Here is a 16,646-nt window from a genome sequence, read left to right as displayed (position 1 = left end):
TTTTTATTCATAAAATGGTGAATTGTACATCTTCTATCACGATTTACACAATCTTTCAATTTTCTTTCTCGTTTTTGTCCGTGGTTTCTTTTTTAGAGGAGAGTCAAGTGATTAAACAATACAAGTAGATCATTTCTAGATGGCCAAAATTTAACAACACGAATAGACCAACCTCTAGCTAATGACACTCGATGTAGGTTTATCCTCCGACATTGTTCAATCGCCATTTCCATACAGCAAGCGACTCGCTTTTGATATGTCACACACAGATCACACGAGATTCACTAGTTACATTCGATATCCTTTGAGGCTTTCAGAAGTAGCTTAGGTATCTTACCACGTTTCAAACGCTTATGGAAGCCTCGAATATCGAATTTCATTTCATAAGTCTTCGGTTCACGATCAATTTATTTGTACCAATGATATGAAAAAGATATTTAATATTGGATAATCATAAATTTCTCCTCTAATTATAATATACAACGACTTATGGAACGATCTGTTATCGTATCATACAAATCACATCAAATCTCACAACAAGTACCACAAGTAATTCGTAGAACAGCTGCGCGAGGAACGATCGAGTAAACGCTATTTTCTTCACACACGATGCTCACAAATCCATAACACGTGCGTACAAGAATCGAACAAGGTGCGTGAAAGAACATTTGTGTACGTACTTCTCTGTATGATTTCAGAAGGATAATCTTATATCGACAGGATTATACGGGGTGTGATATGATATAACAATTTTTGCATATCCTTAAACGTTCGAAATATCATGAACCACCCTATATATATATTCGATCATCGTCATTTCGTATCAGCCTCAATATTATCTAACTTTAATTTTCGACATTCAATCGTCGATCACACTCTTTGCACAGAGAGACTCGTGATTCCCCACGGTTTTCGAAACCGCCGTGGCCACCAAAATTTCAAAACGTAACGACGTAAGCGTTGCACATGTCCGGTTGGACGCAACGGTGTTCATCAAGTGGAATATCAAACGTTTGCCGCGGGGTCCCCCGTAGTAGCGCGAGGCGAAATTGGTCAGGCAGCGGCTCGAGTAGTATCAGACGGTGTTGCGTCAGACAGAAGTATCGCTATCGGAAAAATGTAGGGTCCCCGCTAGTATTTGACGCGTTTACTGTTCGGTGAACCATATGTGTGTCAGGGTACTTCAACCTCGTACGTTTATCGACATGTTTTTTCGATACTGACGCAAGTTTTAGATTGTTGTACAGGTATTTGCATACAATTGGTCCCAAAAATATTCGTACATTTCGCGCTTTTAACCGTATTTGTAATTTTCTATTCCAAAAGGGATCAAGCTGTTTGTAAAGAATTGAAAGGTTAATCGCGTTTCTCAGCAATACGGAATTTTGTCTATGAATGATACAGTTAAATGTAAAGTCGGTCAAATATATTTTTGGGATCAAGTGTGAATCTATATACACGAGAAACTTATTCTTTATTTATTATTATTAATTTATCCATTAATTTTTATAAGTGTGTTAAAAGTACGCAACAAGTATTCAAAAAAAAAAGAAGAAAAGATTAGAATCAATCTTCGATAGTAATTTACGTGTACCAAATCTCAAAAGGAATTTTTTCATTCAAATCAACGATTCAGATTTTTTAGTAGAAATTTTCTTTTTTTATATATCTGATTGATTGATCGATGAATTTTTCAAATTTCTCGAAGAATTCCGAATTTTTGCGATTCCAATGATATCGAACGTCCTTCCTTCCTTCTTTTTTTCTCTTTTTTTTTTTTTCTCTCTCCCTCAAAAAAATTCTGCCGCGTAATCGGTATGGCCATCACCATCCGTGACAGCCATTTTTCTTCTCGCTCGCTCGATCGCCATTTTCTCATTCCACGACCGCGATCGATCAATCGAACCTCGACTAATTCGCAGAACTCGCTCCTCTCGATTCTCCTCTCGAAATATAATAATCTCTTTGCGATTCTTTTTTTTTTTTTTTTTTTTTATTCCACGAGGATATTCCGCGGGATGGAGATGAGAGAATGAGAAATTTATTTGAAAAGTCTCGATAGCGACCACCACCGTTCTCTCGTTTCTCATTTTCGTCCATGGGCTGCATATATATATATATATATATATATCCGCACCAGTGTGCAATTAGCGTGGCACAATAAGAGAGCCGGGCTCGGATGATATAACAGAGTGGCGAAACTGTTGTGTGTGGCAAAAGTTAACGTTGACTCTGGAAATCTCGTTATTCGAAATTTCACCTGTAATTCGATCGAGACGTTCGACTCGCAGGGATATTTATTCCTGGAAAATTCGAACGATCGACAAGGGAGATTGGAAACGAAAAGGGGAGAAATTTGATTAATCGACGTGATTGTTCGACGATGATAATCGCGTCGCTTTCGCTTTGTTTTTTTTTTTCTTTTTTCTTCATCGAGCTTTCTCTCATTTTCATCCCTTTTCTATCTTTTCTTTTTCTTTCTCCTTCCCCCCTTCTTTCTTCTCGTCATCGAACTGGAAATAATCTCTTTCACTTTCGTTTTAACGGAAGGATCGCGTTGGGAAAAAATGGAAGGGGAGGAGAAAGTTTCAATTCGGGATACAACGGAACAGTTGCATCTCGAACAAATCATATACAATTTCAGCCGCGCTTCTTCACTTTCGCTACCACCACGACGTTTTCCACGTTTATAGAGCGAGTCAGTAGCGATTAGCCATCTAGAAAGTTAGATTAGTTTGTGCCACGTTAGAGAAGCATCGTCCACATTAGCGAGCACACAATAGAGATCGTATTCTGCGATCTCGAACACGTCATCACGGTGGTATACGTAAGTCGAGACGAATAAAAAACACGATCATATTATTTCTAATCGTTAATCGTTTTCTCATTTTCTTCTCTTTTGTTTTATTCTCTCTCTCTCTCTCTCTTTCTCTCTTTTCCCCCCTTTTCTTAACACTTGCCACGAGTTGAAAAAGATTCGCATATTTTTGAAATATTTGTTTCAATACATATAGAATAATTGGTAGTGGCACGGTTAAGAAATATACATACTGTTCTAATCTCTTTCATTCACAAGCACATTTTTACACAACGATTCACGTTGCGTTGGTTCCTCGCAGTGCACCACTTGGAATTATTTTCACTGGATCTTTCCTCGAAGTCGAAGAAATCCACCATTTCTTACGAACACTCTGTCTGCCCACTTCTTTCTCACTTCTGTCTGTGCATCGACCCTCCCCCTCCTTCAAACACAAATCACCACCGAAGACGAGAAACCGAAATACTAAACTCCCCTGTTCTTTACAGCAATCTTAGATCTTCACAGTCTTCGCACAGTCTCTCTCTCTCTCACCGCCATGTGGCATCATCACCGAAAAAAAAAAAAAAGAAAAAAAAAGAGATGATACACGTCACTCCGGTGTTATGGATTTATGAACACCATCACTGACTTGCCTGTTCTCAGTTTCGCCCATTTCTCTTCGCCACTATTCTTATTACACATTTCCACTATTACACGTTTTCGTGCATGGCTTGCATCAATTTTTATTATACTTGTCGACGAGGCGGGGATTCGTTCTCGAGATTGGAGAACATTCGCCAGAAAAATTTGTTCGAACAAATGATGAGACGTGTAATTGCACAAAAGAAGAAGAAGGGAAAGATTACTTTAAATTAAAATTACCGAGGTTGTCTCGATATTTCCACACGATTTCTCCATTTTTTTTATTATTAGACGAACCCTGGATAAAAAATCAATACAATACCTTTTCTATTTTTAAAATCTATACACCGTGTCGTAATGCAATAACATGATACATTTTTTACTCACGCGAGAGTCGTTATGTTAAATTCTTTCCAATTGCGTATTGCAGTTAAGGCTAACACGAGAATTGGAAATTAAAGTCGCTCCCCCCATCGAGAGCGAAGCGAAGGGACAAGTTCACGCCTCCTCCGCTTTCACCGCAAGCATGAAAACCGATCTGCTTTTTTAGACGCGTTTGTCGCATCCCATTCCGCTTGTGCATGCCTGTGCATCGACACACCCACGCTTTCTCGGATGCCGAGTCGAGTGTACCAAAATAACCGAAGGGACGCTTCGTTCTAAACGTGAGAGATGCGTTTCTTTTTCTTTTTCTTTTTTTTGTTTCAAGCGATTCTCTTGGACGCTTTGATCCAAATCGAAATATATTCGCCTTCGAAAAAGGCGTGTCACGCGCTCTTGTCCGAGAAGAGTAGAATAAGATGGAATTCCTTCCTGTATTTTTATTTTTATTCTTTTTTATCCTCGTTTGAAACTCGAAACAATATATTTCGATGGAATGTCGAGTTTCGAGATGCGACAATTGTTCCCGTTTATTATCTACATCTGTCTGTATGTCTGCCGTCTATGTATCCTGCATCCACTTGTATTTATTATCCACTTCCATATTTCTCTGTCCGGTTTCGATGGATATACAGGGTGAGAGATGATTATTCTTGTTACCCATGGATCGATACAAATATTTCTCGTCTTTATTATTTTTATTTGTCGGATCATTTTCAATGGAAAAAATCAAATCACGTTATCCGTGTTAAATCCATGACGAGAAAAAGAAAATGATTGATCAATTGGTAACGAAAATAATCGAGGTGACTTTATATGCCGAGTCACCCTGTATACAACGAAAGAAGAATCGAAAGAAGAATTGTTTCCTAATCCTTGCTGATTTAAGAGTGTATATATATATATTGATATTTCAAGGAATTTCTCTTACCCCTCCAGGTTTATCTCGATTGTTCGGATCTTTTCTCTCTCTCTCTCTTTCTCTTTCTCTATTTGTGAAAGTGTGGCTTGTTTTTATTTTTTGGTAGAACGCACTCAAGGGTGCAATTACCTTCTAAGGAGAAGGATCGATTCGTCTTTAACGACGTTTTGCACGTTCGTCACACCGAACTGCACCCTCCAGCACTTTATCTGGATTATTTTATAATTACCCCGGGTTTAATAATCCTGTTATCTTCGTGAAATAATGGATTTGAGAGGACAGGGTGTAAGAATTATTCGACTCGACATTTCCAAGATTTCTTGAGAATATCTTTTGCAATTGGACTCTGCTTTCAGAGTGATTACTCTCTGAGAGTGATTTTCAATCGCAAAAGAAGAAAAGGTAATAATATCATCTCGAGAGTGAATTATAGTAAGCGATATATTATTCTTAGCAATTAAACCGGTAAAAAATCTCGAATCGAAAACTTTTGAAAATTGAAGAAATTCTAAGAAAGAAATATCTTCTTCCAATCGTCAATCGTATACAATCGTTATCGTTTGACGAATTACCTCTCAAGACCTGCTTCACCGCACTTCGAACCTTTCAATTTTTCGACAGGAATGATTTTCCACCTTTTCTCTTTCTCTCTCTCTTTCTCTCCCCCTCAATCGTGTGAACGCCACCCCTATTTCTCCCCTTCACACCCCCTAATTCAAAGAGATATCTATACATGTACGATACTCGATCGAGAGACCAAATATCGGGGAAGAAAGATAAAATATTCGGTGCTGTTACGACTCTCTACTTCCATTTCTTACTTTATCTATCGTCTGTCTATCTATCTCTATCTACTCTCATCTTCCGTTAGTCGACATTTTAAAATTGTATAAGCTAGAGAGTACGTTTATTTATTTATTCATTTTTTAGCCATAATATAAATTTTTGTGGACTAGCTGGAACTCTGAGGCATTTGTAATGGGGGAGGGGGAAAAGGAAAACGGAATAATCGATTAATGCTTAAAAAGAAAAAAAAGAAAAGAAAAATGTACGCTTCCTTTCTTAAATTTGAATAAACGCTTACGTTGAATGTTTATCGCTTTGAATGTCGGCTTGATTGATTTATCGACTACAACTGCATCGAACGCGATAATTATTCGAAAATTTAATTCTTAGAGTATATTGCGTAGTGACCCCTTTCACGCTCGGCATTATAATTAGTAGTTGAACGAATCGATAAATTGGATACAGCCAGTCGCAAAAAATATCTTCGCGCAGTAAATCTTACAGATTTTTTTTTAAATGAAACTGCGTGTTTGTACGTTTCAAACATGTACAAACTCGGAAAATTTCATTTAAAACAAAATTCCAATTGGATTTAACCGCTTTGAACTGTGTAGAAAAATTTTTGTAATTGACTGTATACATATATTTTCATCATACCGCTGTATATCATTCACACGTAATGTATTTAAAATTCATATTAGATAATTTTAGTTTTAGTATCGATACGTTATATCTGTAAGAAGAACATCAAGAATAAAATGTGTCATCGAGTAAGAGTAAATATTATTCGAAAAGGGTTTACAAATCCCTTTTTCTTTCGTGCTTTTTCTTCGAAAGATAAATGAGAAAAGAAAAAAGGAAAAAGTCGCGTTCGATGAGAAATCGAGCTTTCGATACGATTGGCTATCTGCGAATATCGGTGTCCCAAAATTAACAGCCACGGAGTCCAGCTACTTTGCATTAATACATACGCGATCAAGATATAATCGTGACATTTGGCCTCGAGCCGATTCAGAAAGCAAATAAATGAAAAAATGGTTAATCGCGTGAAATTATATAAATCGTCTTTTCTCTAAATATTATTTCCTTTCGAGAAGCAAAAGAAACGACTACCGGATAAAGTTTTCCAGATCCGGAAACGCTTAGACGATTATTCGTAACGGAGCAAATGCATGGAGGATGCGAGAAAACTTGGCCCCGAAGTTGCAAATCGAAATTAATTATCCCTTGGGGAACAAGGAAGTTAAAGGAAACGTTTCGATCTTTGAAAGCGTAGATGATAATTATATAAACGAAATATGAACTTTCAGAATTCAATCTAAATAAATTTAGGTGGAATAATAGTAGATATTAAATGTCCTTAAAGAAGAGGGAAGGGAAATCAAACGAATCTTTTATTAAACATAAAATCAAACATAAATTGCAAAATTTCCGAAGGACCTTTGCTCTCTGATTCACTCGAATCTAAATATTACGAGAAAGTATAAAAATAAAAAAAAAGAAGAAGATATCAGCTTAGTTATAGAATATTAAAAAAAGCGCGTTGGCTGGTCTCTAAGTCTTTTTGTATAAAAAAGATAAAAATTGAAAGAAAGAAAAAAATAAATAAAAAAGAAACGAAGAATGTAAAAGAATATATTTTATATATAAAAAAAAAAAAAAAAAACTGTCGCATATTCGTGATGTATGTGTGTATTGTTGTACAGAGGATAAGAAGGGCGGCGTCGACCGGAGCAGCACGGTCATTGCCAAAGAACCCGAAGGTAAACCTTGCATATCGAAGGCCGAGAAACGTGTACACGATACATGTTTCGACGTCTCGTGTTCATGTGTATACATATATATATATATTACGTACCTCCGTATAGATTTACATATATATATTTATATACGTATATATTTCCACGTGTGTTACGTGTAGATGTCCTCCGGTTCAGACCTGGCTTCTCCTGTTCTTCCAATTGCTGGTTATCGAAGTTCGATCGAAGTTGCTTATGTGGCTTCTACTCGTTCGGATTTTAAAAAAAATTTTCCCTGAATCGAATTCAATTACACATCCAATTATTGGAATCATTGATGGAAAAATTAATAACTTTTGAATCGGCAAATAAAAACGATTGATTAAGAAATTAAATCCAGCGCCTCTCAAGCTCCCCTCTCACGAAAGAAAAAAAATACCTCTATTTAAATCTCGAAATTGAAAAACTCGAAAAAAAGTCTCGAAGAAGAAGATTAATCGTTCTTGTTAATCTTCGTTTCCTCGAGGTTTCCCCTTGTTTTCGAGAGGGGACACGAGGGAGAGCAGGGGAAACCAATGCCACTAGGGGCTCAGTGACGAGCTTCGAGCTTTTGCACCCCTGTCTGTTCCAGCTTCCGCTAACTCGTACTTCGGATTTACCGTCTCTCCAGCCTCCTCTCGTTCCACCACCAACTAATAAGGATTTCGCGTGCGTTGCCTCTCCTCCCCCCCTCGATCGGTCCGAAAAGTCAATCGGTGAACCCTCCCCAGCCCCCCTATGAGGATCAAATCAATCGTCCCTCTCCTTCGTCGTGCACGATCGTGTAAACGTACGCGTATATGTCCTTAATTGTGGTGTTTGGTAAAAAAAAAAAAAGAATATATACCGTTGTTATTTATTCGAAAGGGGAGGGTTTCACGTGATAATATACGTTGGATCGTGTTGGAAATTTATTCAAAGCATGGTGGTATTTAATGGATTCGTTGTAAATGGTAAATGGTTTGTGAAATTTTGAGTGGGAGGGATTATTGTTTTGGAATAATGTTGAACGAACGTGTCGTGCGATCTTGTAGGCGAAGGATAATGCGCAAATCGATCTTCGTTGGTGTTTGTTGGCCAGATTTAATTACAGTCACACTTATCAATCCATATATACGCATAGACGAGATAATTATTCTTAGAGTGTAAGAGATTTTTACTTACTTACTAGCCTTATCTTTTGATTAAATTGTTAAGGCAAAGGAAGTAAGTAATATCAGAAATTTATCAGAAATACACTGATATAATTTATCGAACGATTATATTTATAACGTATTATATATATCGAGTTTGCTGAGAAATAGAAATTTCACAAATCATCAGAAAGTACGACATTCGTTGACGATCAAAATTGTGCAAAAATCACGTGATTCCCGTCTCGAGAACAAAAGAGATTCGCGGCCTCTTGAAACGAAAGCGCCTTCCCCTGTTTGTCTGTTTCCATCCAATGTGTGTAATCCACGCTCGATTTACGAAACGAGAGCGTGATTCTCGACACCGGAAGAAGCGTACGCCAACCTATGTAGCGACGAGAAAATTAACGTTCGAGGACGTCTGATCAGACATCCAGCGGATCTACTGCTCCCGAGGCGAGTAGAAACAACCTTTATGTCGCGATATATCTCGATTACAACCACTTTTTATCACCACTGTGTATATTGTTTAGACGTACAGTTAGATATTGTTACGTAGGATTGTTGTTCTTGCGCTGTTGCGAACGTTATGCTGTTTAGGAAATTGAATAATATATATATATATACGTGTATACTGTTATCATCGAGCAGCTGGCTGTCTTTCTTTCTTTTTCTTTTCTTTTTTTTTTTTTGTTTGTTAAATTTTATTTATAAAGAAAGATATACTATACTTCGATCCCCTTTTCTTAATATGTTTGTCGAGATTATCATTATATATTATTCATGAGCAATATTGGTGGAAGTTTTACTTGATTTGTTGTTAACCTAATCCAAATCGTACGTAGAAATTATCATTCTGGGTATATTCATCAAACTATTAATCGATTTGGATTAGTTTCTTCTTAATCTGATTAACAACAAGAAGTAAAAATCTTCGCATTTCAAATCTTCTGCTCAGAATGATAACTTCGACGATATATTAGAAAAATTGCCATTCTTTTTTTATAAATAATTATATTTTTTGTTTTTTTTTTTTGTTTTTTCAATTTTTTTTTTACTTTCGAAACGATCTATTCACGTAATTAGTTGGTTACGATCACGGATTCGTGATCGAGATTAAAATGTCGTCATGGACGAGGAGCCTCTTGGACGAGACGTCTATGGCAGCTTGGCAACCTTGAACGATAAGTAGATCCAGTATCGTAAGCTTTAGCAAGTTTTAGTAGCCTGTGTTTGATCGAATAGATAGCCTGGATTCTCAGAGTTTTGCTGCTTAATCGTAGCCCAAAGATTCATCGTAGAAGTTCTCTTCTTCGCATTAATTCGCCACAAGCATTTTGCGATCGGTGGTTCCCAACATCTCGAAATCATCATCGATTAGTCTCTCGAAACGTTTCGAGATTCGAAATATTAATCTTGAATGAATTCTTTTTTTCTCATCGATTAGCTTCTCTTTTAGAGTTCATTTGAAATGGCTGTTCTTCTAGTCGGGTTAAGATCGGCTGCTCAAAGTTACTTCGAATAGAAGATCGAACGTATAGAAATCATCCGTGTAAAAATCTCGAGTACACGGATATATTATGCAGCATGAGAAACGTGCCTTTAGAACATTACGCCTCTTAACACATTGCGAATCGGACACTTTTATTGCCCAAACAAGAATATATATTTTTGCATCAAATATTTTTAAGTTTATTGCCATTCTTTTTTTTTTTTTTGCACATCAAACGCGAGATTCTGCCAGAAATTTCTTGCGAATACATCTTGAATTTCGTGATGTGTTAAACTAATCGTGCCCTTACGAGAGAAAATAAATTGATCGAGCAGTATAGATTAGAGATCAAGATTTTGAATGCGTATGAAACACGTGTACAATTTTTAGTCTATCTATCTATCTATCCACGTGCATTCGTTTAATTCACACGATTTAAAAATATTGTAAAATAAAACATTTTATGCCTATCAAGGAAGAGATTTAGTCAATGTATTTAAATTTGCTGATAAGCACCGTGGAATAGCATAGAGCAGATAGTTGTACATCAAATTATATGTTATTACACGCGTTAATTACGTGTACAAATTCATAGTACAAAGAATGTTAATACATATTCAGTGAGACATCTTTAGAGAATCTATTCTAAAGACAAAAGTTATGATATACAAACTTATTGATTTTTTTTTTTTATTATCAATCAATGTTTAAAATATTCTATCTTTCGTAATTATTTTTGCCTCTCTTAGAATCGATCCTCCAAAGCTGTGAAATAACAATTTCTAGTATAGATATAGCCCGTTCGAAATCAATTGGCGTTCAAAGCGGCGCTCCCCACCATAGCATCTCCCCCCACTTTCGACCAGCCGAAGATTAGATGGGGGTAGCCTCTAGCTTGCAGCCGCACGGTGACCTTGAGCAGTCAAAATCTTTAACCTGCGCCACAGCCCCAACTGTTAGCCGGATAAAATGGAAAATGAGGGAAAATTCCGTGCGACGGAAACTGGCGGCGACTTCAAGGCGCTCGATTTCGCGCGGCGGATCGGGAAAAGTATCGAATATCGTCGAATCTCTCGAAGAAACTCGCGTGGCGCGCTGTCAACGGAAATATCTGGCCGCTTGGCACCACTTGAAAATAGATTGGCAGCAGTCCGCGTCGTTCGTTCGGCCATCCTCGAAGCCGGCCGTGCGGAGCGCAATAAAACCGAGTCGATCTCTTCGAGATTTTCCTCCCTTTCGCGCGGGACCAGAGGGCATTCGAGAAGGATTCACAGGTGTTTTCCAGTTTTCGAAATCCGTCACGTTGGCGGAAAAACGGAAAGGGGGATAATAAAAGTGTTCGAAAGTGATAAATGCGTTTCGAAGGGAGGAGTGGTAGGTGAAGTCCTCGAAATGTCGGCCACCGCTGGCTTGCCGAGTTCCTCGAAGCAGCCTGACAATTACGGTGAGCCATGAACATATTTTACGTGACATTAATCGCGCCAGGAGAATTTTTGGAGCGATGGAGTCGTTCGTTTGGAATTGACCGTTGATAACTCGACTTAACGGTACAGGTGGCGGTAATGTAACCGAAATATCCCATTATTTCTTCCCCCTGGAATTATTGTTCCAATTTTTGTACACGACACATTTTTATATTTACAAACTACTGGGTAAACACTTGAAGAAAAAAATTTTTATAGAAAATCCAATCCTATCGTTACGAAACAAAGTACATAAATTCTCGATGAGTTTGTGAAAGAAAATTCCTCGATTATTCGAATTGAACGGGAAATTTCGCAACTCGTTAGACGCCAAAAAAAGAAGCGCTCCCTCTCTACTCTAATAAATTCCGCTCCAAAAGCAACTGAACGAACCGTGCCCCTGGCACGGGGACAAGAACAAGTTGGTCAAGCCAGGAAACCTCGATTTCTCGGATTCGTATCGACATTTTTGCGTAATATGGGACCCCGAGTGGGGCATCCGGTGAGGCCGTTGGATGACTAATGGCGGCGGCGTCCCACGCGAAACGGACTTCCGCCACGAATCGGGCGGGTCACGATCGCCCGCCAGCCTTTTCCAAATCTATTTTCAGCCGCGAAACCGTGTCTATGTCGGGCGAGGATCTGTCATCGTGACTGTGCGCGACTATTCTCGTTCCACTTAGGCAAAGGTCGGTGTTGCCGCCACGTCGACAGAGGAAACGTTCCCCGGTTTGTTAACTCGCGCGTATCCGTTCGAGCATCGCAGATGAGGTTGAAACGAAAAGCGACGGAGTTCACCTCGTGCAAACGTATTTTTGCTTCTCTCACTTTCTTTCCCCTCCTTTTTACTTTCTTCTCTTTTTTCCTTGTTTGGTGGAATTGACGATCGTAGATAGGAAGATTATTTTTGCCTCCTCGGTGAAACCAGAAAGAAGGAAGTGCCGATTGGACGAGTGTTATTAAAAGTATCTTCGATCACAAGATCGATTTAACGCAATTTCCTTCACGCTGGTTCTCGCCTCACCGCTTCTTCCACTAACAGGAATGTTCACGCTCCTCGCGATTAACACTCTTGAATTGAAATCATCAATTCCTCTTGAATAATTCGCTTCGACTCCTGGCTCCAATTATTCTCTTCTTTCGAGCCTCTGATAACTCTCGCTTCTGTGTTGAATCGCATCAAGAATAATTGGAGGACAATACGACTAACAATCGTCTTCTAATCGACCACTTGTTCCTGAATCTAACCTCGATAGACCCAATTGCGACAATTGGTCTAAAAAATGTGTCCTCCTCCTCCTCCTTCTTCTTCTTCCCTCCCGCGCGAGAGGGTGTGTTTCTCGCGCGGTGTTGAGTTTTGGACAAGCCTGGTGTTGATAATCAAAATCCGGAAAGGTTGTTTCTAATCGGTGAAATTCGAACTCTTCGACAAAGGCCCCGCCTCCCAGGGCACGCCCCCGAACAGTCCCGCCGCCGCCGTGTCCGCGTTCTCCAGGGTAGTTGGGGCGGCGAGGGAGACGAACAAGCAGAACCAGGTTCAGGGAAACCCCCTTGGATTAGCCGCGGTACTCCTACAGGGAGCACAAGGTAAATCGGGTGGTGAGAGTCGAGCCGAGAGGGAAGCACGGTAGAATCGATGGGATTTCGGGCTGATTTATTCCGATTTTGAATTTCTTGCTTCGGTAGAAACGATTCATTGGAGGATTTTTATTCATTCGAGGTGATAGGAAGGAATATGAGAAAGGAAAAGGTGTATATTGGTGTTTCAAGATCGTGGAAATTGTGACGGTTAAGGGGGAAATGGATCTAAAAATGGATCTGTATCCCGTTTCCGCTGCGAAGCAAATTTTGGACGAAAAATATTTGTTTTAAAACTATTGTGCGAAATTTTGGAACTTTTGGGGACAACGCCATTGCATTTTTCTGTAGTTATCGGGATCTTTTTTTATCGTTATGAAACGAAAATTTTACGAATTCCGTAAAACGTTCAGGTTACGTGTTTATAGTTGGTTTGCTCCAAGAAGCACTTAAATTTTAAAACCTCTGCAAGATATAAAAATAGAGGGGATTAATATAGCTGCGGTATGTAATATCCCCGTGTTCTGTTTAACATTTTACGAGCGGCATAGTCGTCGGGAATAATTGCTGGCGTCTCTTTTATGGCGTGGCCTGGTGACCGGAACAAAATGGCGCGAAATATCAGCCCTCGCCGTTTCTACCGTTCTTTCCACTCTCGGTGGAGCAAAGTTTTTGTCACTTCCGCCTACGCCAGCGTCGATTATCGTCATCTCGAAGATAAGAAACAAGAATAATTATAAACACGATCGATCGATCGATTCAATCGCAGATAAAATATACGTATTTTTTATATACCTTAAAATAAACAGAAAAGAGAAATACACTGCGTATTTTTCGAAGGATGCGTTCAATTATACGCACAATTTCAACTGTGAGAGAAATTCATTCGAAAATGAAAAAAAAAAAAAAAAGGGGATGGAAAGTCATTTCTACGAAGCCTGTCCATAACAATAACGATACTCGTTTCAACAAAAGATTTAACGTTAACGTTCGAACGAACGAAGGGACTTGATTCGAATTAAGAACTAAAAAAAAAAAAAGAAGAAAGTCGAAGGAAAATGAAAAGAAATTAAAAACGACGAGAATAATCTTACAATCGTTATATTTGTTACGCAAATCATCTTTCTCTTTCTTTCTCTTAAAGAAACGTGAACGGGATGAGAATAATCGAAATTTCGTCGAGATATTCTTTCTCTCTTTCTCTCTCTCTCTCTTTCTCTCTCGCTCTCTGTCTCTTTATATCGACGAATAAAAGTTTCTTTACGATCGGTCCCAGCAGAAACGAAATTGCAGACTCTCTTTGCGGCTGTTATCGGAAATTCGTCTACGTGGCGCAGGACACGAGGAAAGGATACTGAAATTCAACCAGACGAGTCCACCCCCCGACGAATCGGTAAGATTTTCTGTCGCGATCCAATCGTTTCTGCCTGAATCGAGAAAACTCCTCTTCGAAAGGCTCGTCTGAAACGAGGGTAAAATTATCGATGGTTCTTTTTTTTTTTTCTTTTTTTTTTTTGCGATGCTTCGAGGACCGAATTTTGAATTGGAAAAATTCGAAGCGTAATTTTTCTTTGTGACAACTTTCAAAGAATTCAAAGTTTGAATTTTTTTTCTTTTTTTCTTTTTTTTTTTTCGAGGGATGAAGAAAATGAAATTTTCATTTCACTATTCGAGATTTGATCAGGTCCTTTAGGTATCATGATTATCATGAAACTTAACATAAATTTATATACGATATTTGTAAGTTGTGAATCATCGAAAACGCACACAATTTCCAAGCAGAAACAAGACAGAAGACCGACAGAAATCGGTGAGTCCCTCTTAGAGTCGAAGCATGACTTGGATTTATTTTTCTCTCCCACGATTTTGTTACCTTTTGACCGTGGACACATGGTCGAAAACGCAGGATATTATCACGCTTCGTGGCCATAGATCTCTCTCACGCCCCACAAATGCTTGCTCTCCCCGCTACTTCTTGCGTGTTAACATTTCCCCCCCCCCCCTTTTTTGTTTTTCAATCTCGAACAGAACACACACAGCACCATATTTTTTATAGCGCACATACACACATATATATATATATCTTCCCTCCTTTTTTTTCTTTTCTTAAAGACCAATCTTCACGAGGATTCATAGGAAACCGCGAGAGAATTATCGCTTCGCCTTTTCTATTTTTCTTTTTTTTTTTTTCTCTCTCATTCGAATCTCGTCACGCTTCACCTAGTCTACAGTCTGATGGATCTGATGGATCGAACGATCCAGAGTACTTGAACACTTTGTTCGATCAACGAGAAGCCAGCTTTTTGCCAGCTTCCGATATATATATATATTTATACGATTTCTTATTTATCCTCTTCTATCTTCTTCTATTTCTTTCTATTTCTCATCTTTTTTTTTTTGTTTTCCTCTTTTGATATTCCTCTCACGACGCCTCGTTGCACTCTCGTGGAATTTTTTTTTTTAAATCGATCCTCATTTTCTCTTCCAACACACCAGGAGGATAAAAGAAATGATCTATCCAAGGTTTTCGTCTTCTATGTTTTATCACTCGTTCCATACACGAGGGAGATAGATCCGATCCAAATCGGAGACTAATAAAAAATTAACTTTTCCACTCCCATCATCTTGAAACCAATCGTTCGATTCAAGAGAAAAGAAAAATCTCTTTCGAAATTATCTTCCTCTTCGAATTCAGTACTCTCGAATACCCGCCATCGTTATGGAAGAGGCGAGAAAAAATTTTCCTTCAAAAGATTGAGTCGAAACACGTTTGTCGAAAAAAAACTCTTGGAGAAACGCGAGAGTGCAACGATCCAACTATGACGGTACGGTGAAAATCGGCCAGAAGCGACCGGGAGGAAGCTGTTCGGAGGCTGACAGTAGCTCGTCTTTTGGTTGGTTGGTTGCATGACTAGCTGGCAGCGCAGGAAGCGGTAGCAGCAGCGGTAGCAGCAGCAACAGCCAAAACAGCCAGACTGGCGCGTCACCGTCCTCGCCAGCGGCCATCTACATCGGCAGCAACCACGCGGCGACGTCGCGACGCTACGACTCCTCGAGCAACGGTCTGTATCCATTTCACACCTCTCTGCCTCTCTGGCTTTCTTCTCTGGTTTTCCATGTAACAACCGCGCGTACAACAGGATAAGAGTTTTTATTCGAGGACGATCTTTTTTAGTAAAATTTGGAAGGTTGGCTCTAGAGGCGAAAATATATTCGAACGAGTATTGTGCGAAAGTGTCGTTTGAGATTTTATTCGTAATATTAGTCAAATACGAGGGGAAACGAGTATTTGCTTGCGATTGAATAAATACATCTTGAATGGCATTTTTGAACATTACTTGTTACTTGTGCAAACTTTGTTTTAGCCTTTAGAATCGAACTTTCGAAGATATGTATTCATGTATATATTGATAGTTTAAGAAGAACAGTTTAAGAAATAATTTGTTAACAGGTTAAAATCGAGAGGTTTATGAAAGAGTAAGGATGGCTTATTTTGCTTATTGCGTTAAGGTTTACAGTTAATTTATACTCTTATAGTTTATTCCTCGATTCTTTACTATATTTTTTCATTTTTTCTTTCCTTTTTCAAGTCTTTTTTGTTTCTCAGTCGTGGATGAAAATGTTTAATGCATCGTTGGTCGAGAAGAGCACGAATTATATTATCGATAATA

At 38.7% G+C, this 16,646-nt stretch overlaps 1 protein-coding gene across 50 annotated transcripts in view; it reads left to right on the top strand.

The window, feature by feature from the left end:
* The window catches only part of LOC108003363 (calcium/calmodulin-dependent protein kinase type II alpha chain), a 125,563-nt gene that overhangs the window by 91,735 nt on the left and 17,182 nt on the right, over nt 1-16,646 (top strand). For 12 of the 50 annotated variants that reach the window (XM_062073735.1, XM_062073729.1, XM_062073727.1 and 9 more), the window contains one exon: nt 7,238-7,294. The exons of 10 other annotated variants lie outside the window; for them this stretch is intronic. In XM_062073735.1, coding sequence (XP_061929719.1) covers nt 7,238-7,294 — 57 coding nt within the window. Of the gene's footprint in view, nt 1-7,237; nt 7,295-12,831; nt 12,985-14,254; nt 14,369-15,890; nt 16,038-16,646 lie in introns of all 50 variants that reach the window. 28 more of the 50 variants (XM_062073726.1, XM_062073706.1, XM_062073705.1 and 25 more) reach the window with 5 other exon arrangements.

Source organism: Apis cerana, linkage group LG4, assembly GCF_029169275.1.
Source record: "Apis cerana isolate GH-2021 linkage group LG4, AcerK_1.0, whole genome shotgun sequence".
In the NCBI taxonomy this organism is placed as follows: domain Eukaryota; kingdom Metazoa; phylum Arthropoda; class Insecta; order Hymenoptera; family Apidae; genus Apis; species Apis cerana.
Note: the sequence above shows the minus strand (reverse complement) of the source record. Positions and strands in the feature narration are given on the sequence as shown.